Genomic DNA, 25984 nt, shown 5'->3' on the forward strand with positions numbered 1-25984 from the left:
ACTTCTATTAAAGTTATTTTCTGAAGCTTTACAATGCTACCTGCATTTTCTTAGTCTCACATAGCTATACTGGTTTTATATAGTTGTCGTCACCAAAGTGACTCTTATAAAGATTGGCTGAGGATATGAAAAAGAAAAATATGGCCAGGCATGGTAGCTTACGACTGTATCTCAGCATTTTGGGAGACCAAGGTGGGAGGATTGGATTAACAAATTAAAATGGAGGCTAGCAGTTCAAGACCAGCCTGGCCAACATACCAAGACCCCCTGTCTATTTTTTAAAATGTTAAAAAAGAAGAAAAAAGGAAATATAATTCAGAGTATGTACATTATTAATAAGCATAACATACCTCAAACCAATAAATAGACTAAACAAAAATTTTAAAGTAGAGCATAATTTGTGTTACATAATTTCCCCTCTCTCACGGTCTTTTCTGAGCTCTAGATTGTCTTTTGAAGAGCTGTGTTTTAGAGTTTGTATTCGGGAATGGCTCATAACAGTACTCTTAAACCTTTGTGTCTTAGTTTATGATTTATGACACAGAAGTGGATCAAAATATTATAGAAAAATTTATGAGGGGAACATGCCAACGGTAGAAAGGGCCCCAAAAGAATCTGAAGTTTCTTGTCTCATCTCCCCTTCAGAGAATAATTATTGAAAGGATGTTAAATTTTATTTACTAGTTTTTAAAATATTAGGTAGCCATTTAAGACTTGAGTTATCTATTGTTTTCCTTATTGCCATCTTAGTGTTTGCTTTAGCAAATTATTTTTTTAACAAATGAAAGTTTTTCTAAGCTTTTGAGTTCTTCATCTGTAAAATGAGGAAAATATCTTTCTCTGGAGTTGTGAGGATTAAATGAAGATAATGGATATAAAACACATTAATAGTATTAACAGTAACAGTTTTAAAAGTTCCCCGTCATAAGGAAATTTAGTCATTCTTGCCACTCCTTACTGAGGAAACAGCCTGTGTGTAGTTTAAGAAATTAAAATGAAATAATCTGTAGATCTAGCCAACATGCACTGGGAGTAAATATTATAAGTGAAAGGTATTAGTAGGGGCCAGACATGTGAAAGACTTGCTATAATACTGAGTTTTTAAACTAGGATTTAAAGGAAATGTAGGAGTTCACTATCAAGGAAGAAGATTCAGCACTGAAGAAATAGCAAAGTAATCAAACTAATAAGACATTAGATTCTTCTCTACAAATTGAAAAAGAAAAAAAGTAGTAAGACATTAAAGTTGTGTAGTGTGACAAGCATGGAGGCAAAAATGGGCATGGTGTGTTTGAAAGAATATGTCTGGGAGATAACATGTAGATGGAAAAAATTATTGAAGGACAAAAAGAAGGAAAAAGAGGGCCTTGAAGTTGCCAGTAATTAGGAAAGGAGTGGGAAAAAGTGACCAGTAAAGGAGACAGAATATAGAATTTTCTTTTTGTATTCATTTTTGAGACAGGGTCTCACTCTGTTCTCAAGCTGGAGTGCAGTGGCATGATCATGGCTGACTACAGCCTCAACTTGCTAAGCTCAAATGATCCTTCCTCCTCAGCCTCTAGAGTAGCTGGGACAAGTGCATACCACCACATCTGGATAATTTTTGTGTTTTTTGTAGAAATGGGATCTCACCATTTTGCCCAGGTCTGTCTCAAATTCCTGGGCTCAAGCAATCCTCCTGCCTCAGCCACCCAAAGTCCTGGAATTACAGGCGTGAGCCACCACACCTGGCCCTTTTCTTAATTTCACTGGTACTTGGATGATGAGCAATACAGAAAGTACCATGTACACATTGTGTTCACCTAACACAGCATGTATCCTTCCCCCACTTCTCCAAAAAGGGTTGCATTTTTTTCTAACTAATCAAAAGTTTGCTTATCCTTAAAGATTCTTATAAAATTCTTCTTTCCCTCTCTAAACTTTATCCTTTTAGCATTTAAGTTTGTACCATACAGTGTTGATATTATCTGTGGTCTCACTATAGTCTCTTATTTCACATACTTACTGTTTTTTTTTTTCTAATGGTAAATAAGCTTCTTGATCGAAGGTATCATGTTTCTACTTATTTTATATTTTCAATCTCTATTTCCCTCTTCTATGTTAACAGAATATAGGCAGTGCATAATAAATACTGATTTACTCAACTGTTAAATGTAGATCTATTCCTGTTTGAGTGGAGATAGATAAACGTCATTGTATAGTAATTGAAAAGGCTTCAAGTTTTTCAAGATTTTTTTAATGGTGCTGATTTAATTTTTTAAATTGTATTATGATTAGGATGGCCATGTTGAAGTAGCTAGGTTACTTCTTGACAGCGGTGCCCAAGTGAACATGCCTGCTGATTCATTTGAGTCACCATTAACTTTGGCTGCATGTGGTGGGCATGTGGAACTTGCGGCTTTACTTATTGAAAGAGGAGCTAGCCTGGAAGAGGTCAATGATGAAGGTTATACACCATTGATGGAAGCAGCTCGAGAAGGACATGAAGAAATGGTGGCATTACTTCTAGGTCAAGGTAACCATATCTATCAAGACACTAAAGTATAAATGTGTAAAACCTAAGAGTATAATTGTATAAAATTGGATTTTAGTATTTCAGCTTTCTAGTAGAGTTGCAATGAGCTGTTACACTAACCAGTGATGAAGTATTTACTGTGAAAATGACTCCCATACTGTGTTAAACAAAATCAAAGAAACTTCTTTAATATAGAACTTTCAGAGACATCATGTGCTATATGTGAGTGAAAAACAACTGGTATTGGCAAGACTTGTGAGTTAAATAGGGGAATATAAGAGTCAACATTTCTAAAAGTAATAGATCAAGAGAATGTATTCCTTTGGGGGCAGAGTACCTACTAATAACTATTTAATAGATCTAGTGTTTTATAAAACAGTATGGGAAACCATGCAGTAAAGACTAACTTGATGAGAGTGCAAGAATGCACTCACATTAGAAGCTGTCAAGGGGCTCAGTACATAAACTTCTCTTTTGGGAAAAGTGAAATAATTACTTCACTATGTTAAGATATCTTCAGTTTGGAAGTAATCTCCTATCTCTGTATTTGTAGCATGACTTTATTTTTCTTTCAGTAGTAAAGTTTTTGTCTGGACAAATTTAAGAGGAATGAAACTTTTAAAAAAACTTTTGTTTTTATTTAGAGGTAATGTTGACTATGATTTTTAAAGCATAGGTTTTGGAGCAGACTTCTTAGATTGAATCACAACTCCACTGCTTGCCAATTTTATAACTTTAGGCAAGTTTCTAACCTTCTGTGCCTCAGTTTTCTCATGTGTAGGGTTATTGTGACAGTTAATACGTATATATAAAGCTCATAGAACAGTGCTTGTCATATAGTGCCTGTTAAGTGCTAGCTATAGTGATGGTAGTAGTATTGATGACGATAATGTTGTGACCTTGTATAAGTTAAATAACCTCAGTTTCCTTAGCTGTAAAATGGAACTAATAATAGTAATAATAATAATACCTAAACAAGTTGTAAAATGCTTTGATATTGCCTGGGAAATAGTAAGAGCTTATTGAATGTTAAGATTTTTATTATCATCTTTGTCATCAATCACCAGTATCTTTATCATTTTTGAATCACTATAATGAGAGGATGTAGCTTATATTTTTGAGTTATTTTATCACCTGACTTGTACCTTCTGGCTGAGTAAATATTACTCCAGCTGTGGTACATCAAATCTGGAAGTGGTTTTAATAGTTTTATTTATTTTTATTTTTAACTGCCTTAGGAGTTAGGAGAGAGGCACTTTCTTATTTATCATAGTAATATAAATGTTCATTTTTGAGATATAGTTTATTAAGACACAATCATGTTTTTCATATCTCTGGAATAAGTTAATGATTTTCTTTAAATAATTGGAATCTTTATTTTAGGAGCAAATATCAATGCACAGACAGAAGAAACTCAAGAAACTGCCTTGACTCTGGCTTGCTGTGGAGGCTTTCTGGAAGTGGCAGACTTTCTAATTAAGGCAGGAGCCGATATAGAACTAGGGTGTTCTACCCCTTTAATGGAAGCTGCTCAAGAGGGTCATTTGGAGTTAGTTAAATACTTACTAGCTGCAGGTAGGCATTTTTGCATTTGGGAGAAGTTTTTTGCATTATTTATTTAACTAAAAATGTCATGTGCAAATATTTTTATGATGCTATGATACACTGAATGTGTGAGTTTAAGAAAAAGTGTGATATACCTTTGTATGTATTCTGAGCAGTTTACCTTACTGCTGTTTGAAGTATTTGCAGCTTTAATTTCAACCAGTTTTGTTTGTAATTTTTTTAATGCCTACAATATTCCCTGTTTCTAGAAATGAATAAGGTTTTTTTGTTTTTGTTTTTAATGAGTAAGGTTTTAATTTCTTTAACTTGAGGAGATATGACTTATCCAGAAGAAGTTTTTATTTCCGTCATATATTATATGTCTTATGGCTCTTTTAAGTCTATGTATTATTTGTTGACACTACTACAGGAGCTAACGTTCATGCAACAACAGCAACAGGGGATACAGCACTAACATATGCCTGTGAAAATGGTCATACTGATGTAGCAGATGTCTTACTTCAGGCAGGCGCAGATCTGGTAAGCTATTTACTTTTTAAATCTTAATATTTAACAATAAGAAATTAATTTTAAATTATGGAGAGTCTAGACAAAAGGTATTTCTTTACTTTCAGTTTTATGGGTTTTTTTTTTTTTTTTTTTGCCATTCTTTCTCTCAGTCACATTTTTTCCCACACTGTTTAGAGTCCATTCTTTTTTTCCTTAATAGGGTTAGTCACTGCATTATCCCTCATTTTCCATAGAAAAAGGAAATTTTTGTGTTACAGATATTAATGCAGATTAATTTTCCCTTAGGTATTTAACTATTTTTAGAAGTTTTTCTGATTTGGTATAAAAAGACAAATGTGGCTTAGAGGAATTTCAGTATTGCTTAGGAAATAAATTATGCCTACAATATTCAGAACATTATTAAATAATAGAAGAGTTTATAAATACTTAATAAATAATCTTTTCCCTTCAGTACTTTATAATTTCAGGAAAAATAATAGGTGACATAAATACTGAGGTTATTATAAAAGATGTTGTAGTGAAAGTGCAGAGTAAAGAAGCTCAAAAGGTAAAGCGGTCATCTGATGTATTATTTTGGGGTGGTTAAAGTTTGGACAGATAGATATGGCAGTGTTGTGGCTAAAGAGGTATTTCAATAGGAGAAAATGTTATGAGTGAAGCCTGAGGGCTGAGGAAGCATAAAGCAACTGTGTTTGGGTAGAATAGGTGGTCTTCCAGTCTAGCCTGTGGGGTAATAGGAATAAGACATCCAAAGGCCAATTTTAGTTAAAATGTGAGCACCCATATATTTATGGGCCTGAGATTCTAAGATTAATAAGCAACTGTGCTGTTTCCTTCATAGTTTATGACAAATTCATGTGCAGGCAGCAACAAGCCCCCCTTCAGTAATTAGTTTTATAAACTTAATAATTTATAATTTAACCTTTCTTTTGTCGTTTATGAAAATAAAATGTTGAATTAGATTATTGCTGGGGCCACTTAATGTTAGCACTAAGTCTAACAAGGGAGACATAAGCACACAACTAACTAGAATAGAACATGTATAATAAGTGCTTCAGGCTTGTTAGACTTAGAGCTTCTTCAGCGTAAGAACTGTATTCCTGATGTTTGCCGCAATGGCTCTGAAACAGACAGCAATGTAATCTTTAGTACTTGGTTAGTTTATGGCAATTAGAAAAACCTAGGAAATGGCTTAAGGGAAAAATCAGAACTTGTTCATCAGATGTGAAGGTTTTTTAAAAAAAAGAAATTAAAAATGCCATGCAAAAGATACTTTTTCTCAAATCTTTATTTTTTTAAGATTGAAAATTTAAGATTGAAAATTTCACCAGTAGTGTTCTTGATTAGTTATTAATCATAAGTATGCAGTAGAGTCTCCATCCTTTTGGGACCCAGAAAGCTCTTGTAACATCTTAGAGTTGATGGTTTTAGAAATGTTTATCATTTTTATATAAGGGAAACGAGAGAGAATAGGAAGTCTGTAAAGAGATGGTAATGATATACTTACTGAAATTCATAGAGGTGGGATACACATGAGAGGAAGATAACTTGGAGTGGATGAGGATAATGCTCATTATATTGATTGTTCAGAGAAGGCTAGAGTACTATACGTGCATGTTCAAGTACCGCAATTCATTTTGTAGAGAGAGGGACAGATTACTCAGATGCATTTAGATGAGGGCATCATGATCACGTGACTACAACTACAACTTCAGTTTTAAAATTATTTCCAGTGCTCACTTTGGCAGCACATATACTAAAATTATTTCTATAGAACATGTTTATAATTTGAGATTTTTTTAATTTAAAAATGTATTTCTTAATTTCCTTCAAAGCATTATATTTAAATATTTAGATTCAGAAATCAGTCCAATTATTTTCCTTTTGATTTCCATGAAAAAGAATACTTGTTCACTGGCAATTAAATGATTAAATGTCAATTAAGTCTTATTTTTTTTGAAACAGGAACATGAATCTGAGGGTGGAAGAACTCCTTTAATGAAAGCTGCAAGAGCTGGTCATGTTTGTACTGTTCAGTTCTTAATTAGTAAAGGTAGGTTTGTTTAAAACAGTTGTCTTTTTTTCAAAGGTATCTACGCCTGCCTTCATTTAGAGATTTAAGGATAAAGCTCTTTTGAAGGCAAGAGGGTGTCATATGAGGATGGATGCTACTGACATTTCATGAATGGATAGTTGATAAACATGCTGCCATGCACAGACCAGCTTCAAACTAGAAATAATTGTCATACCAAGTAGCACACTTGTTGAGAAATGTATAAAGGAAAGGGAAATTTCTCTGTGTCAAAACTGAAGATTTAGGTAACAAACTGTGCTATGTTCATGTAATATAGTATTATCTTGAAACCTGGAATTTTATGATGTTTCTGCCACTAAAAAAGTTTGTGGTAAGTAACATTTCTACCATTTCCCGGTCCTATGTTTCCTTTTTTATAAAATATAGGGAGCTGGTTATAAACATAGTACAAAAAATGTTCACAATTGAAATGTGACAAATATAGCAAATTGCATGAGGATTTTCATTCATGATCAGAAATTTTAGTTTGAATATTAAAGACCTTAATGACCAAATAAAACAAAAGGAAGTATATTATTACTTTCTTTAAATTATTTCTTACGTGCTTACTATGAAAGTTCTAGTTGAGACAGTTTTTCATTCAGAGTTCATCATATTCTTAAGTATAAGAGATTACAAATTTTACTTTTGATTCTGCATTGGTAAAAGAAAGAGGAAGCCGGGTGTGGTGGCTCACCCTTATAATCTCAGCACTTTGGGACCCCAAGTCAGGAGGATCCTTTGAGTCTTGGAGTTCAAGACTGGCCTGGATGACACAGTGAGATTCTGTCTCTACAAAAAATTTAAAAATTAGCCAGGCATGGTGGCTTGCACCTGTAGTGCCAGCTAGTTGGGAGGCTGAGGTAGGAGAAGCACTCGGGCTCAGGAGTTCAAGGTTATAGTGAGCTATGATTGTGCCACTGCACTCCAGCCAAGGTGACAGAGTGAGACCCTGTCTCAAAACACAAAAAGGTGTAGGTCATATACAATTTTAAAAGGCAGTAATATACCATTTTCTTCATATAATAATAGTAAAGAAATCTCAAGTTTATAATTGTTTATAGGTAAAGAAAATTTGAAATAACTTACTGTTGAAATTAAACATTTTGACATGCACTGGTGATATATATTCATAACAGTATTCTCAAGCATAGCATTATATACATAATTGCTGTCCCCTCTCATTGGTTAATTTTAATGAGTTCGATTTCAGTTTCTTTCTGCTGTTTTATTTCCATTTCCCACGTTACTTAACACAGTAATCCAAATTAGGGATAGAGATTAGGTGCAATGGCTCGTGCCTATAATTTCAGCACTTTGGGAGGCCAAGGCAGGAGGATCACTTGAGCCCAGGAGTTTGAGACCAGCCTAGATAACATGGCAAGACCCCATTTCTACAAAAACAACAAACAAATAAATTAGGGATACCTTCCTATTTGGGAGTAGGGGTGAATTATCTGTTTTCCTTGTCAGGTATTTCCTAATGGGAAAAAAAAGGGTACTGTTCTATTTAGTGTTTGTTCTCTACATATTTAGCCCATAGAGGGCAGTATAGTTTATTTTTATTCAGTCATCTTTTCTACTGAAGAACTTAAAATACAAATAAAACTTCATATTTTACTTTTAATACAGTTATTACATTAGGAGTAATAGGTATTTTGGGTGTCTTTTACTGGTACATACTGAAACCTTTTCAAATTATATCATGTTTGTCTGGGATTTATTTACTTTAGAATAATTCAAGATAGGAGAGGAGAATTAATGTAGGATATTTGTGAAATGAGATTGGCCATGTGTTTATAATCATTAAAGCTCGGTAATGGGTATGTGGAGCCTCATAATACTATTTTCTCTACTCTTCATGATTTTTAAATTTACCATAATTTAAAAAAAAACCATTCTACTAATATGATTTTCCATGCCTTTTCTGTTTTAGGAGCCAATGTGAATAGAACCACAGCTAATAATGACCATACTGTACTGTCCCTGGCTTGTGCAGGGGGTCATCTGGCAGTGGTGGAACTACTTTTGGCTCATGGGGCAGATCCTACTCACCGTTTGAAAGTATGTAACTCAAATGTTTGTGTGGCATTGTGAATTAATATTTCTCTCTTGGTCGTTATTACAACATATCATGTACAAGTTCCATTCATAATGGCATTCTAAGCGTAAATTTTCTCCTTTTTCACTTAAACGTTCTTTACCAAACCTATGATTTTAATGCGGCTGGGACCTGTTGGCTTTATCTTCCTAAGTGATTCTGTAAACTAACTTATTTTTCTTCACTTTTTTTCCGCTTCCATATTCACTCTTTTAGGATGGCTCAACTATGTTGATAGAAGCTGCAAAAGGTGGCCATACAAGTGTTGTTTGCTATCTCTTGGATTATCCTAATAACTTGCTTTCAGCCCCTCCACCAGATGTCACTCAGTTAACTCCCCCATCCCACGATTTAAATAGGGTAAGCTTTTAAAAATTAAAGCATTTTATGGCATGTCTTCTTTATCCTAACTTTTTCATTTATAATTTCTGTTTAAATTAGGTTATTTTTTGTTCTAATATGTAGTTCTGTTTGTAAATATGTACTCGATACAGTTAATGAACATCTGGTATAATATTCAGATCCTAGATAATATGATTATGCTTTAGCTTTTAAAGGTCACAATAGCAACTTGAATTCAAAGCCCACTAAAAAATGTCATGGTAAACAATTTGGTGCCAACATGTTTTAAGTAAATATGTCATTGTCTCAGATGACATATTAAAAATATTTTCAAAAAATCTCTGTAATTTATTCTTTATTTAGAGCATACTACTTAATGGATTGTGTAGGACACTAATAGTCACTTAGTGTCCTTTGTCTTAGGCTCCTCGTGTACCGGTTCAAGCACTGCCCATGGTTGTTCCACCTCAGGAGCCTGACAAACCACCTGCCAATGTTGCCACCACTCTTCCCATCAGGAATAAAGGTCAGTTATACTTCTAAAGACTGTTTCTTACTTGGTGTCCAGGTAAAAATAAGATTACCAAAAAATAGCCATTTCTACAAACAAGGAATTTTACTAAGTTGGCATTATTAAATTTGTTTAACCCATGATAAAAGCATGTTATTGGGAGAAAAAAAAATAGTAATACTGATTTGTGCTAGAATTAACAGTTTTAGCATGAGAAATTCAGATGCTCATCTTTGATGCAGTTCTGATTATAGATGATTTCCTTTAATAATTAGTAATTTTTATTCATGTAAAATGTTAAGCTTGGTATAGTTGAGTGATATTTTTATAAAATACTTACTTAAATCTCTGCAGTTATAAAGGCATAAATTAACAAGACGTATCAAATATTAGAAATTTATTTTAGAATGACTGGCTTAATATAGATTTTACATCTGGAATACCTTTTCTCAACCAATAATTCAGTTACTTGAGATATGCTTGTTTATTTCTCTAGAATTCTGAGGTCCATATTTGACTTGTGGATGTTACACCATGCATGTTCTTAAGTAATGTCCCCAGACATTTTATACCTACCGGTTTGAATCAGTTTTTCTTTTTAAAAGTTTTACGTGAAGAAACAATGCAGTTTTTATTTTTTGGTTTTTGGCTACATATATTCTTTTATGAACAAGCATGCTAAGTATTTTCACCAGCTCTTTTCAGTCACTACTATCAACCTAGAGCCTTGGCACCTTTTTCAGTTGATATAGCAAACAATTGATTGCTATACCTATGGCCAGATCTGTCTATTCACCTGGCTGTCAGAAGATACAGTGGATGGCATAGTCCAGCATCTTTTCTTCCAGGGAAACTGAATCCCAATTCTCTACTGGCCAGATAGCTGTGTGAATATGTGAATTTATATCTTGCCTCTATTAGTCTTGAAGATGGTAGGCCCCAGCAAAGACATATTTTAGTTGGATTTTAATTTCTTGTTACTTCTTAGTGGTTTGGGTACTCTTTGTGTGTATGTGTGTGTGTTTAAAAGGCACAGACTATGAAATGTGAAAAAACCTGACTTAGAGGTCTGTTTTCTCTTCACCCTAATAATTTAGCATTATTGTTCTGTTCTTATGATGAGTTTTAACATCTTTATGACCATATAAAATATCTACACATAGCCTTAGATGTTACTTTAATTGCACACTTAGGTATCACAAACCTGCATTCCTCTATTGTCTAATTTTAGCCATGTGATATTTTTAAGATTCTGAAATTAATTTACAAAGATTTTGCACATAAAATACATACATTTTATATTTGTGAAAAAGAAGGTGGATTTGTTTTTAACTTTTTAACAGTACATTTTCACCTTTTATGGATATGATTACTTAGTGCATAACTGTTGGCACTAAACCTCCCAACAGTAACTCTGTAATGAGGATGCCATTCATGTGCACTTCTGAGGGGGTTTCTTTTTCACACAGCTGCTTCTAAACAAAAGTCCAGCAGCCATTTGCCAGCAAACAGCCAGGATGTACAGGGTTACATCACCAATCAGTCTCCAGAGAGCATTGTAGAAGAGGCTCAGGGAAAGTTAACAGAACTGGAACAGAGGATAAAAGAAGCCATAGAAAAGAATGCACAGCTGCAGTCCTTGGAACTGGCTCATGCTGACCAACTTACCAAGGAGAAGATCGAGGAGCTGAACAAAACAAGGGAGGAACAAATTCAGAAGAAACAAAAGATTTTGGAGGAACTACAGAAAGTAGAACGAGAGTTACAACTGAAAACTCAGCAGCAGCTAAAAAAGCAGTATCTAGAGGTTAAAGCTCAAAGAATTCAACTTCAGCAACAGCAGCAACAGTCTTGCCAACACCTGGGATTACTAACTCCTGTTGGAGTTGGAGAACAGCTTTCTGAGGGAGACTATGCACGGTTACAGCAAGTGGATCCTGTTTTGCTTAAAGATGAACCCCAGCAAACTGCTGCTCAGATGGGTTTTGCACCAATCCAGCCTCTGGCGATGCCTCAAGCTTTGCCTCTGGCGGCAGGTCCCTTGCCTCCAGGGTCCATCGCAAATCTTACAGAACTGCAAGGAGTGATAGTTGGACAGCCAGTACTGGGCCAAGCACAGTTGGCAGGGCTGGGGCAAGGAATTCTGACAGAAACACAACAAGGGTTAATGGTAGCCAGCCCTGCTCAGACCCTCAATGACACGCTGGATGACATCATGGCAGGTGGGTTTATATTGTTATGAGCAGGTATCAAATATGATTTGCTTAAGGCGAGTAAGAATGTACCCAAATTTTTTGCCGTTACCCAACTTGAGAACTATTTTTGGACTGACTCATGTCTAGCTTTAGAAATATTAGTTCAATCTCAGAAGTTCTCAGATGGATACAGGTTGAATTAAAGATTAGCTCATTCAATACAAATGACTGAAGCTTTCTGGCTTAGCTTGGTAGCTTGAGAATCTAAGTTTTTCACTAGTGGGGTTGATGTTTGATTTTTGCTTTTGTTTTCATTTTTTTCCTTTAAGTTCAGAATATTGAGATTGAATTTTGGCATTTTGCTTCTGTATTCACACCAATAAACTGGGAAATTGATAGAAGTTGAAGTGCAAAACTAGTAGGACACATCAGGAAACTTATTTATGAACAGAAATACTTTATATCCTAATGGATCAGACTTCAAACCTGATGGATATTAAAAAAAAAAAAAACAACACACTTTTACAAAATTAATAAAGTTCAAAATCAAATAGGGTTTAATTATACTGTATGTAAGTGATTTTGTCCCCTGTGAATGTTAATGTGTAGTCTCTTTCTAACTGTATCATGAGAAGATGTGGCCCCCCTGAAAGTATCATATATGATATATTTTTAGATGTGTAGCCAGATAAATTTTATTCCATTATAACTAGTTTCATCGGCAAGAAGATATATTTTAGAAGATTGTTTTAATGCTTCTAGTTTTTGGTACTTATTTTTTGTAAGCTTTGTAACAAAGTAATGGTATGAGATTTTATAGGGTTGTGAGCCATAAGAGTGCTATACTGAGAAGGATAATTTGCTTCATTAAAAAAAAGAAAATTTGAAAAGGAAGGAAAACAGAAAAATGGAAGGAATAAACAGTGGAATTTTGATAACTTCCATCTGATCTCTTCCCCTTTTTTATTTATTCGTCTGTACTTAAAGGATGATCGACTTTTTCTAATTTAAAAACTGTTTCAATAGCATTAAATATGATGAGATTATATAATTAAGTTTCATCTTTTAAAAGGATAATAGAAAACTAAACTGTATAGTGTTTAGATGTTTAGGTAACATTCAGACACTAAGAAACCAGCTGAGATAGATTTTATACTTAAAAATATCTGTAAAGTGTGCTAGTCCTCCTTTAATAGCACATCAATAGTTATAACATGTGGAATGAAAATTTCTGCTAGTCTTAAGGGTTAAATGACCACATTGGAAAAATGCTAGTAATAATTACTAGTAAGAATTGTATGGCTCTTACTGATGAGTGCAAAATTTTTCTGTAGATTTGAAAGTCACTACTAATCATGATTAGCTGATTATAACTGAGAATAAAACTTAAAAATTATTAAATATCCTGTGAAAGTTGGAACACAGTAACCATTAACCCTAGATTTGTTACTATGTCCATATGAATTCAGATCATAATAGTGCTCTATCATGTGAAACTACTAACCGATGTGTAGAGTTAAATATTAACATATCCACTTGAATGAAGAATAGGCATTACATAGTAATGGTTGTTTAAACATTTTTTTGATATATCAGAGTTTACCTGATGTACTTGGGCATGCATAGTTGTCAACAATGATTTGCTAGTTGTACAGTTTTGTATGCTGATCAGAATTATCAGAAGTTTGTAAAGTATCTTTTCTTTTGATTCATACATGAAACAAAAAAAATTCTATTATATGTGTTCTCAGTGTTCCGGATAAAAAAATTTTTAAGTGCACATAACTTTTTAGGAAATATGACAAATGCTTGTCATAATACAAAAATATTTTACTTTTTTATTTATTATGCTCATTTCTATGGGGAGAGAAAGATAGCCAGAAGGAGGAAGAGTAGGGTTAAAAACATTTGGCTACTTACCTGCAACTCATCTCTGACAACAGACATGTGCACATTCACACACATACACATATACTCATGCACTCACTTTTGCAACCTCAATCTTAAATTTCTATGGTAGGATGTATCTTTTCAGTTGCTTAATGATGATTTCCACTTCTTTCTTAGGGGTTTAAAGTATATTACAGCCTCATTAGTCTCATCATCTTCTTTCCCTCCCTCTAGCACACTCCCTGTTCTGTATTTCTTAGCCTTCATTTATTAGACTTCTTCCATAAAATTTGCTGACCAAAATCATCTGTCTTTCCTGTTCTTCACACTTGCCAAACCAGAATCAGCTCCCTGTTTAACCTATCTCAACACCTTGCCTTTGCTATCGTCTCAAGTTCCCTTTTTCCTATGCTGACATTAAAACTTTTCTGACGTGTGGTTCTCCCTTTCTAAATCTAACCCTAAAATGAAGCCCCACATGTAAAGATTTTTACTAGAGTTCCTTCAGGTACCTACATATTTTACATTTGTTACTTTCAGTTGTGGAGAATGGATGTGTGATTAACAGTTACTTAATTTTAGTAAACCAATTTCATGGGTACCCCGAAGGAAATGATGAGATAATTGATTTTTCCTATTTCCTTTTAGATGAGGTGATAAGAACAACCAATTTGACTTAAAAAAAAACTGTAATTTTGGTAGGTTCTTTAACATATTCCAGTTGAAATGTAAATTATAATTTAGTCATTTAACAATAAAACTTAGATTTTTTTTTAACCTGTTTAGTATTATGAAATAAAATTTAGTGATTCAGACAGACTATTGTTCATCCTGTTTAAGCTACTTTTTGTCTTTAGCGTTTTTATTGTGAAAATCCAATCAAAGGAGTTACGGAATCAATTTTAAGAGCTCTAGATATATTTTTTGAAATTTATATCTACAATATGTATATTTAAATTATCTTGATCTTTTCGTAACATAACAAAACTATCAATGTGGAGTAACAATATCCAGATCACTAGATGATCAATTTAATATGTTAGTGTTTGCCCTTTTCTATTGATCTGGATCCCTAAGGATTCAAACAGTGTTTTGTTTTGTTTTGTTTTGTTTTATTTTCTCCTTTGTTTTTCCTTTGGCTTTTAAGTGGACTTAAAAATGTATAATTATAGAATGTGTGTTGCTATGATGTATAGTGTATGTTTGTGCCTGAACTAAGGATTTCATGTAAAATAGATTTCTTAATTCATAATTATGTTTATAAGTGTTATAATAAGATCAATTTCAGTTTTATTCTTGACAGGATCTTAATCTCTTTTGCCTGGTTTCAGATCCAGTTGTGAATCATGATTGTTTTCTGTCTGATGTAGTTGATAACTACTTTGGTAATACACATCCACATTATTGTTGACCAAAGATAAATGCCCATACTTTAACACTATAGCATTTTTAATGGGGTTGGGGGAGATGATGTTCACATATCAACTCCAGAAATAAGGCAATGAGAGAATAAAGTACCCTCAGCTGAATCTACAGTATATCCTATGCCAGCATATTTGGAGTCCTCCCACCTCAAGTACTGATCAGAGTAGCCTTTTCTTAAGTTGCATATTTTGGTGAAAATAATATGACAGCAACATCATACTTAGAATAATAGTAATCCATATTTGAAGAATGTTTGTGTGCATACATTTATTTCTACCCTAATCTTTTAATTTTATCCTTAAGTCAGTGTGATTGCTGGATTCATTGGTGAGCATTGTAGCTCCCTCAGAGTAATTCTTCACATGAGCAACTACACTTCTGTGTGAGGATAAATTTTTATATTTGAATATCCTGTCATCCAGTGGGCTACAATGCATAATATTACTGTATCCCAGTATGCAGTCAGTAAAACAGTAGGAGGTGTTTTAAATGCTTGCATAGTGAGATTTCTCCCTCCGCAAGAGTGATATTAATTTTACTAGTTCTAGAATATAAGGTGTGAAATCGGCAAGTAAAAACCATGTATTCTCCCTTCTGATCTTAACTATTTTACCTTTGATCCCTTTTCTAATTAAGATATAATGGACAACTTTCCATTTGCATTTATATTTAATATATAAACATTTTTGTTTTCAGGGTTATTTTGAATTAAGATTTTATGACTACTTATCATAACAGGGGAATTTGTTTTTCAGTTGGATTATTATTTAGAAAATGAGTTACTCAGTATACATTATAATTTTACACTGTCATCATCACAATAACCAGGAAAATTAGTTATTAGTGCTATGGTAGTCTTCCTGTAGACATATTGTTTTAAGAAGTCTTTAAATATTTTTGAGTGAATATGTCTTACTATTACTTAACAATGTTTCATCCTTATTAAGTGCAGTTATTTTGTTCAACAGCAGTCAGTGGAAGAGCATCTGCAATGTCAAACACTCCTACCCACAGTATCGCTGCATCCATTTCCCAACCTCAGACTCCAACTCCAAGTCCTATCATCTCTCCTTCAACCATGCTTCCTATCTACCCTGCCATTGATATTGATGCACAGGTAAGTCCCAAACTTAAGAGAGATGGTTTTTCATTGGAATTATGCCATAATTTAAAACATTAACTTTCAGAGATTTAAACCATCAAAGATTGCCTTGTCTCTAGGCAAAGTCTTGAGCCACAGTTTTAAATTAATTAAAGTTCACATTTAAAAAATAAAATGCTAAATATAGATTATTAGTGTTAATTATGTGATGATCTGGTTTCCGGGGTTATCAAGTAACCTTTTTTTTTTTTTTAACTTTAGTTTACAGGAGGATGTAAAAGAAATAATTTATTTAAAATTAGCGCTTATCTTCTTCTAATAATAAATTAATAGATGATATGGTTTGAAATACATAATGGATTTCATGTAAAAGAGAAAAGGTTCTAACAAAATTTATATTTTTATATGTCATACGCATGATTGATATCATATATCATCTTTGAAAATTCTCATCTTACTGATTGAAGTACGTGGTGAGTCTGTGTCTGTATCTGTAAAATTTAGCTGTATGGGATCCCAGGCACTTTTTGAAGAAATAATATGGAGTAGGGGGAAGACACTGTTTAAGTTAAGCTTTAGAAAGCCTGAGAGCTATTAAGTATAATTTTTTATTAAAAAGTAGTTGACCATGAAATCTCAGGGCAAGGTGAGATTGGAGAGAATAGTGTGTGTTTTGTCCTGAAGAAAAGTTAAGAGGTCTAATTTAGAAGACTGCCGAATAAGGTCAAGAGTACATGGCTATCAGGACGAAGAAATGTTTGCAGTTTACTTAGTTTTTGTATTTTGATAGTACCTGGGGTGTGTACATTATAAAACTTTTAATTTTATATATGATTATTTCTTTATAATAAAGCCTGAATTTTAGCAGGGGTAACGTGGGGAGAAAGAGAGAGGAGTGAGTGTGTGTGTGTGTTTGTGTTGGATGGACATTAAGGGCAAGTACTCTGAACCTATTGAAAATAAAGTTTCCTTTTTATTAAAATGTTTCTCAGTAACACTATGAAAAAGGAATTTTATTTCTGTTCTGACTTATTGCCCAAATATCTGTTGTTTTTTATGTACTGACTTCTGTTTTTGTTGAGTACTTAAAATTGCCAGGGACTATTTTTAAGGAACTGTCTCATCTAATCCTCAGACCACATACATGATGTAGCTACTCTTAATACTCATCTCCCTGAAGAAGACACTGTAGCTAAGAGAGAGATTAAGCATTTTGTTTAGTCACTTCATTTAGGCTAAGAAGCAGCAGGGCTGGGAATCATTCAGCATGACTTCAAAGACACCACTCTTTTTTTCTTTTGTAACGGGTTCTTACCATGCTGCCCAAGCTGGTCTCAAACTCCTAGGCTCAAGTGATCTTCCCCTCTCAGCCTCCTGAGTAGCTGGAATTACAGGTGTGCCACCATACCCCAAAGACACCACTCTTAACTACCATCTACCTAGCCTTTTAAAAAAATATATGAGACATTCATTTGATGAGCCATAGTTCTTTACATTTAATATTGATAGCATTGTAGAATTGGTTTGAACTTGGCATTGAATTTGCATTATTTTTCTCCAGTCTTTTTTGCTTTGAGCCTTCTTCTTTTTTTTTTTGTTTTTTTGTTTTTTTGTTTTTTGTTTTTTCTATTTTGAGACGGAGTGTTGCTTTGTCACCCAGGCTGGCAGGCTGGAGTGCAGTGGCACAATGTTGGCTCACTGCAGCCTCCACCTCCCGGATTCAAGCAATTCTCCTGCCTCAGCCTTCTGAGTAGCTGGGATTACAGGCGCCCACCACCATGCCTGGCCAATTTATTTGTGTTTTTAATAGAGATGGGGTTTCACCATGTTGGCCAGGCTGGTTTCAAACTCCTTGACCTCAGGTGATCTGCCTATAACAGCCACCCAAAGTGCTGGGATTATAGGTGTGAGCCATCGCACATAGCCGAGGCTATTATGTTTAGCAAAAAGTAGTTTTCTGATTTTTGTGGGCCTAAGAATTGATCCATTAGTAAAAATAAATACTTCACCAAAATGTAAAAAGACTTCTTTATAAAAATGTTTTTAAACAGGCACAGGAAAAGTTTGTCCAGACATTGATTTTACTGAATATGAAATTATTGTAGTGATGGTGAAATGATTTTTCCAGGCTGTACCACTCACCAACTATCACTGTATTATAAATTAGTTCTGAGAAGTTACATGTAATTTTTTAATTAAAATTATTTTTAAACTTACATTTTAAATATAGTAGACATGCTTTTATAGAAAGATTTGACTATGGATCCTTAAAAATTTACTTTTTTTATCTGATCTCTACATCAAGATTTGTCATTTGTTGGGTTAGCCAGACCTGAGTAAACTACTCTGTGGAGTTTTACCATACGTGTTTAGTTAGAGATTAAAAAGTTCCTACTTTGGGAAAAAATACTGTTCAGAAATAATTGTTCACCGTTTTTCTTCTTTAATTTTTTATGTTTGTTTTAAAAATTTACTAGTTTTTGACGAGGCGTGGTGGCTCACGCCTGTAATGCCAGCACTCTGGGAGGTGGAGGTTGGTGGATCACCTGAGGTTAGGAGTTCGAGACCAGCCTGGCCAACATGATGAAACCCTGTCTCTACTAAGAATACAAAAATTACCTGGGCATAATAACACACACCTGTAATCCCAGCTATTCGGGAGGCTGAGGCAGGAGAAGCACTTGAACCCAGAAGGCAGAGGTTGCAGTGAGCTGAGATGATACCGCTGCACTCCAGCCTGGGCAACAGAGTGAAACTCTGTCTCAAGGAAAAAAAAAAGACCGGGCGCAGTGGCTCATGCCTATAATCCCAGCACTTTGGGAGGCCAAGGCGGGCAGATCTTACAAGCTCATGAGATGGAGACCATCCTGGCTAACATTGGTGAAACCCCGTCTCTACGTAAAATACAAAAAAAAAAAAATTAGCAGGGCGTGGTGGTGGGCGCCTGTAGTCCCAGCTACTTGGGAGGCTGAGGCAGGAAAATGGTGTGAACCCCGGGAGGCAGAGCTTGCAGTGAGCCGAGGTGGCGCCACTGCACTCCAGCCTGGGTTACAGAGCGAGACTCCGTCTCAAAAAAAAAAAAAAAAAAAAAGCTAGTTTTTAATATCAAGCAGGTACTTTAAGTGATTAAAAATGAAGATTTTCTTGCACTCAATTCATCTGAAGTTTTTGTTTTGATAAAATAATTTTATGGGCTTTTACATAGTGGGTACTTTGATTATGTCTGATAATACTGTGCTGTGAAAAATAATATAATGAAGAAATCAATACCAAGATTGCTATTCTAAAAGATTAAACATTCTCTAATACTTGGATCTTTGATCTGTTCATATAATAAACCTTAACATACAACGCTTTGCAGATATTAACTGCTTTAACTTAATCTTTGTAACAATCCCATGAAATAGGTACTATTATTATTACCATTTTCCATTTGAGGAATGTAAGACATAAAGATATTAACTACCTTGCCCAACAGCTAATTAATGGTGGGGCCTACTTTTGAACTCAGACACTCTGGGTCTAGACTCTATTCTTTTATTAACCACTGCACTGTTAAATTGTTTTTTATTTTTAACTTGAAGTGTGTTAACGTTGAATTTGAATTATATTGTATTAGCCTGGTAAGTCGGATCACAGAAGTGTGTCCACTGCCTAGATGGTAAGAGATCATTTATATTTCATCTTTGCATACCTAACATCAAAATGTAAGGAAGAACAAAGGAAATGTTAATCTTTTAAAGCCTCAAAGTGTAACTCCTTTTAAAATACCAATGATTCTGGAAAATGGTCAGACCTTTAACTGCTTTAATTGAACATTTTAGACAGGAGCTAATATTGTTAACAAGGATTAGCAGGAATCATATGTGTTATTTCCGGTCCTTCACAAGTGCTGAAGAGTTTGCATTCTTCATAAGGGGCTTCAACTCTCTGCTGCACAACTAGAACTCACTTGCCAAGGGTGTGCCACAGACTTTCCAACTGTCCAGTTTTACTGAATCAAATTTGTCTAGGTATTTTCAAAACTTTTAAGATGAATACCACATACTTTGCTATTATCAAAATCTGTTTTAGGAAACCAATAAATAGTAGCTTGAAGGAATTATTTGGGACTATTTTTATTATACCTTTTGATAGCATAGCTCTGACCTTTATGTTTGTTTTGCTTGAGTTTAAGTTGAGTTTATTTTGCTTAAGTTTGGTATAACCAAACTTATTTGTGGGTTCTGTATATACAGAAATTAGGAATTGTGTAGAGATTTTTTAAAACCACAGGCTTTATGTGGAAAAATAATTCTGACTTAAAGGTTAGAATCGAATACCACGAGTTAATTAAATATTTTTTGTATTTTATTGTTTAAAATATGATCGATTCTAGGAGCCATTACCAATGAGAAAGAACCAGTTGTTTTGTTCTTGGGCTATAAAAACTTGTTCCAACCTCTTTTTTGTCACATGTCCTCCATATATTCCTAAACTGCTTGTTGTTTTTCTTCTCAAGCCTCTGAAGTCTTTTGGTGAACTTGGAGTAACTTATTCTAATACATCTCAAAACTGAAAAACACAAATAGCTCTTTATAGAATTTTGCTTTCTTTCACTTTTTAATAATTAACATGTATTCGTTATTTTAAAGAAGGGTAGACATCATATTTAACTTGTGACATATCAAGACTGAAATTGTAAAGTATGTAAAATTATGTTTTACTTTTAATGGTGTAAGTATCGTTTGAATATTTTTCTCTAATTGGTTTTGCAATATAAAGAACAGTTTAATCACAGTGATTTAACATGAGAAATTAAAGAGGCCAGCAAAAATGAATTAACAGTGATATGTATAATATGCTACCATTAAAGCATTCTGCTTTAAAATACATGCATTCTACTTGTTCATATGGACTGGTTTTAATAGGTTATTTATTTTACTGATTATTCTCATTTATCCAATACCTTGAAGTGCTATCCTACTTTTTAAGCTTACATATAACCTGACTGGGTTAGAGAATGAGGTAATGATTTTGAAGGTTGTGGAAGTCTAAAAAAAGTTCAGCTCTTTAAGTCCTAGTAGTTTTCAAGTTAATTTAATTATGTTAAGAGTAATTAATAGGGCGCGGTGGCTCACTCACGCCTGTAATCCCAGCACTTTGGGAGGCTGAGGTGGTTGGATCATGAGATCAGGAGTTCAAGACCATCCTGGCTAACACGGTGAACCCTCGTCTCTACTGAAAATACAAAAAAAAAATTAGCCGGGCATGGGGTCAGGCGCCTGTAGTCCCAGCTACTCGGGAGGCTGAGGCAGAAGAATGACGTGAACCTGGGAGGCAGAGCTTGCAGTGAACCGAGTGAGCCATTGCGCTCTAACCTTGGCGACAGAGCGAGACTCCGTCTCAAAAAAAAAAAGTCATTAATAGGCATATTTCCTTTTTTTTTTTAATTAATTAATTAATTTTTTTTTTTTGAGACAGGGTCTTACTCTGACACCCAGGTTGGAGTGCAGTGGCACCTCACAGCTTGCTGCAGCCATGAACTCCTGGGCTCAAACTATCCTCCTGCCCCAAACTCATGAGTAGCTAGGAGTACAGGCATTGCACACCACTTCTGGTTAATTTTTGTAGAGATGGGATCTTGCCATGTTGCCCAGGCTGGTCTCAAACTTCTGGCCTCAAGTGATCCTCCTGCTTCAGCCTCCAAAAGTGTTGGGATTACAGGCATGAGCCATTGTACTCAGCATACTTCCTTTTTCAAAGACACTTCACACAGTTAAGTGCTTTTTCGCCTAAATTTCAGCTCATTAAAAGTTGTTTTTCCTTCAGTATTGCCATCTGTGTTACTATTTCTTGTTTTCATTCTGTACCACCATTATAAAATTGAATAGTCATGTTGATAACTTACAGAATATTTTTACATTAAATATATTTTTATCATTTTTTATAAGCCAGAATTCATCATAACAACCTCTATTAATGGTATAGAATGGTGTATACATTATAGCATCATGAGCTCACTGAAATTTTCTTTAGAATATAAACCTGAATGAGCTCTTAAAGCTCTGGACATCCATCTCCCTTTTCAGGTTTGGGACTTTCTCTTAGATATGTGACAAAGAATATAACTTCTTGACTAATGTAACTGTGTGCAATATAATTTGAGTTTAAGGATTCTTTCTTTAAGTGATACCTTGCTTTCTACAAAATCGTCAACTGCATTATAATTATTTCCGTTGATCAGCAGTATTTGAAACACCTGTTTTTTTCTTTGTCATTATTAATATTAACCCAAATTTCTATTTCAGTTCATTTTTTTATTGATGTGTTGAGAAACAGAGTGTTATTTCTTACCATTTTGGGATTGTGTAGGTGTTTTTAGGAGGATGGAAGCCTCACTTCAGACTTTTTAAATTCTTTCATTATTATCTTAAAAGAATGTCATGTTAGTTGGTTTAGTTTCTCCTTAGTGTAGAAATACAATGGAGTTGCCCACTTTTAACTTCATTTCCACAAAGAATTTAAAGCTGCTCTCTTAGCTTTAAATATTTGTTTCGTGAAATCTCATAATACATTATTACGCTTGTCTCCTAGTTTGAACCTGAATTTTCCATGTATAGTAATCAGTAAGCTCCTTTGAGTCCTGTATTATCTTTGTCAACCCTAGAGTACTTAGTATGAGTGCTTTGAATATAAAAGGTGCTTAATAAATGTCAGTTGAATTTGTGTTTTATAATATTGGAAAAAACATTTTACTGATCCACTGAAATTTTCCGTGCTTATCTTTTGCAAATTTTATGTACATCTCTTCATTTTCTATTTGAGCTTTCCTAAATTACTCTTTAAACCCTGGAAGAATTTTAGAAACCTTATAAACTTCATCATAAAATTGATTTTTCTGCTGATTGCATATGCACCAACATAGAGTGGACATAAGACACATACACTTAACATTATATTTACCACAATCTGCTTTGCCTTAGGGCCCCTCTGTGATATAGTAGGGAGAGCAGGATTTTGTTATCAAGATCTTGGGTTTTTTAAAGCACATCTCTACCAGTTGTTAGCTTATGTGGCCATCGGAAAGTTATTTATCAGAGCCTTTATCTCCTTTTCTCTGAAATCAGATAATTTTTCCTATAAACCTGAGATGAATATCAAATACTATAACACAGTCAGAGCTGTCACTCATTTAAGTTTCATGTCCTTCTCCATTGTTGTAGTTGGTGCATCTCTCCCTTGTGGCCATCCCTGATCTCTGCAGTCAGTAGCTCTGCTCTCTGCCAGCCTCTTCTGCAGAGCAGCTTTTGCGGTCTCCCTCTTCATCACTGACTAGTAGGCTTTTTCTTTTTTCTTAACTCTTACTGATTTTGCCTTTTGTCTTTTGTTTTTCATTTCTTATAATGAAATTTGGTCTTTAGAGTTATTTACATTCTGGGAGAATATGCTTTTCCTTTTTATAATTATTATGTACATTCTACAGATACAATGTGTAAGTGCAATCAATGCTACATATGTAGTCCCTTGTTTATTATGTTTATTAGTAACAGTTTTTGAATCTATGACCTTTTACAGCTTTTGCCATTCATTTTGCTTAACTATCATCTATTATTTCCTAAGTAGTGCATCACTTATAGGTAGAAAATACAAACATGGATAAGACATGTTCCTTACCTCCCAGGAATTTATAGTCTCTGTGGGTGATAAATATATAAGGCAGATTGGTGATAAGTATTACAATAGAGATATGTATGTGAAAGTGAGGGAAATGCTCAGAGCAACACTGTCCAGTTGAAATATAAGATGAGACACGTTTGTAATTTTAAATTATCGAGTAGTCTCATTAAAAAATGTGAAAAGAAACAAATGGGATGAATTTTAAAATATATTTTATTTTACTTAATATATCCAAATATTGTTTTAACATGTCATGTAATCAATACACCACAATTGCTGAGATAATTTACATTTTTATTTCATACTAAAAGTCTTCAAAACTTGGTGAACATGTTACACTTATAGCTGGAGTGATCAAATCATTTTGGTTTTCCTGGGACTTTCCTGTTTTAGCACCAAAAGTCCCTCATCCCAGAAACCCCTTCAGTCAAAGATTTGTCGCCCTACTTAAAGTATATCTAAATTTGTATTTCATTGGAAATACTCAATTTATATCTAGATTTGATTAAATGTACAGTTGAAAAGTAGATTCATTTACTCAAATTGAGACATCGTAAGTTTTCCAATAACCAAATTGAATATCAGTTATCAAGTTTAAATTAAAGTTAAATACAATTTAAAATTCAGTTCCTCTGTTACACTAACCATATTTCAAATGCTAATAGTCACGTGTTGCTTGTAGAGTACTAAAGGTATCCAGCTGGGCATGGTGGCGGATGCATGTAAACCCAGCTACTCAGGAGGCTGAGGCAGGGAGAATTGAGTGAATCCAGGAGGCAGAGATTGCAGACAGCCAAGATCACATCACTGCACTCCAGCCTGGGTGACAGAGCGAGACTTCATCTCAAAAATATAAAATAAAATAAAAAATAAAAGTATGAGAAATTAGATAGTTCGCTAGGTTAGCATTGAAACTATAACAGAATATGAACACTGGTAAATCTAGTGTTGGCCATTATCATTAGCAGAAGGCAGAAGCAAACCATATGTAGATAGTGTCATGTCTCATTATAATAGTCTTTGTTTTTCAAAATACACAGTATATTTTGGATGTTTTGTTCCTTTAAGTATTTTGGGGCTTTGTTCTCAAACACAGCTAAGTTACTTGGAAACAATTTTTTTTTTAATTTCAAGGCCTACTTTTCAGTTTGTTAGGTGGGTCCACAACTGCTAATTTGACCCTACTACTGAGGATTCTACTTGACATCCTGTGTGTTTTGAGGTCTTTCTACTCTGGCTGGTGGGAACCAAACTATTCCTGGCCCCATGTGAGCCCTGGGTATTATTCAGCCTGACTCTCTCTGGTGGTCCTTCCCTGGCCTCGGATAATTTCCTCATGCACATGGACTGATCAAAACTCAGCTGAAGGTTTGAGGGGAATCCTCTGCACATCTCCAGAGTACCGTCTCCGCAGTACTCTCATCTTCAATAATCTGCTCCATGAATTCTAGCCACCTTGACCTCTCCAAATTCTGTCTTCTCAAGTTGGGGAGATTGCCAGGCTCTGTTTGGATACTTGCTCCCTGCACTATAGCCTGGAAACTCCCCGGGCAGTAAGTTGGGTTAATCATTTCTGTCTTCAGGGATCACTGTTCAGCACTGCCTGTCTAAACATCATTGTTTCAAAGTGTTTTTTTTTTTTTCTTTTTTAGTTATTTGAAATAGGAAAATAAATCTGATCTATGTTTCTCCATTAATGGCTGAAAGCAAAAGTTAATCCGCAGTATTTCTTTCAATCGCATGATTGAAAGTCATACTTTATTTTCCTTGATGCTTGTAGCCTTTTTTAAAAAACTCACAAGTTGGCTACTAATATGGAAACAAGTAAACCTTGCTTTTCTTTTCTTTTTTTGTGTTTTTTTTTTGTTTGAGATGGAGTCTCGCTCTGTCACCCAGGCTGGAGTGCAGTGGCGTGATCTTGGTTCACTGCAACCTCTGCCTCCCAGGTTCAAGCGATTCTTCTGCCTCAGCCTCCCAAGAAGCTGAGACTACAGGCACGTGCCACTATGCCCGGCTAATTTTTATATTTTTAGTCGAGATGGAGTTTCACCCTGTTGGCCAGGGTGGTCTCGATCTCTTGACCTCGTGATCTGC

The 25984-nt window shown here is 34.5% G+C and overlaps 1 protein-coding gene across 3 annotated transcripts in view; it reads left to right on the plus strand.

Moving 5' to 3' along the window:
* Positions 1 to 25984, plus strand: part of ANKRD17 (ankyrin repeat domain 17) — a 183064-nt gene that overhangs the window by 106729 nt on the left and 50351 nt on the right. For 2 of the 3 annotated variants that reach the window (XM_011968977.1, XM_011968978.1), the window contains exons 8-16: positions 2278 to 2515; positions 3899 to 4090; positions 4491 to 4600; positions 6557 to 6644; positions 8602 to 8729; positions 8983 to 9126; positions 9532 to 9634; positions 11089 to 11841; positions 16098 to 16246. In XM_011968977.1, coding sequence (XP_011824367.1) covers positions 2278 to 2515; positions 3899 to 4090; positions 4491 to 4600; positions 6557 to 6644; positions 8602 to 8729; positions 8983 to 9126; positions 9532 to 9634; positions 11089 to 11841; positions 16098 to 16246 — 1905 coding nt within the window. The remainder of the gene's footprint in view (positions 1 to 2277; positions 2516 to 3898; positions 4091 to 4490; positions 4601 to 6556; positions 6645 to 8601; positions 8730 to 8982; positions 9127 to 9531; positions 9635 to 11088; positions 11842 to 16097; positions 16247 to 25984) is intronic. The other variant, XM_011968979.1, reaches the window with a different exon arrangement.

The sequence above is a fragment of the Mandrillus leucophaeus genome, unplaced genomic scaffold (genome assembly GCF_000951045.1).
Source record: "Mandrillus leucophaeus isolate KB7577 unplaced genomic scaffold, Mleu.le_1.0 Scaffold868, whole genome shotgun sequence".
Classification (NCBI taxonomy): Eukaryota; Metazoa; Chordata; class Mammalia; order Primates; family Cercopithecidae; genus Mandrillus; species Mandrillus leucophaeus.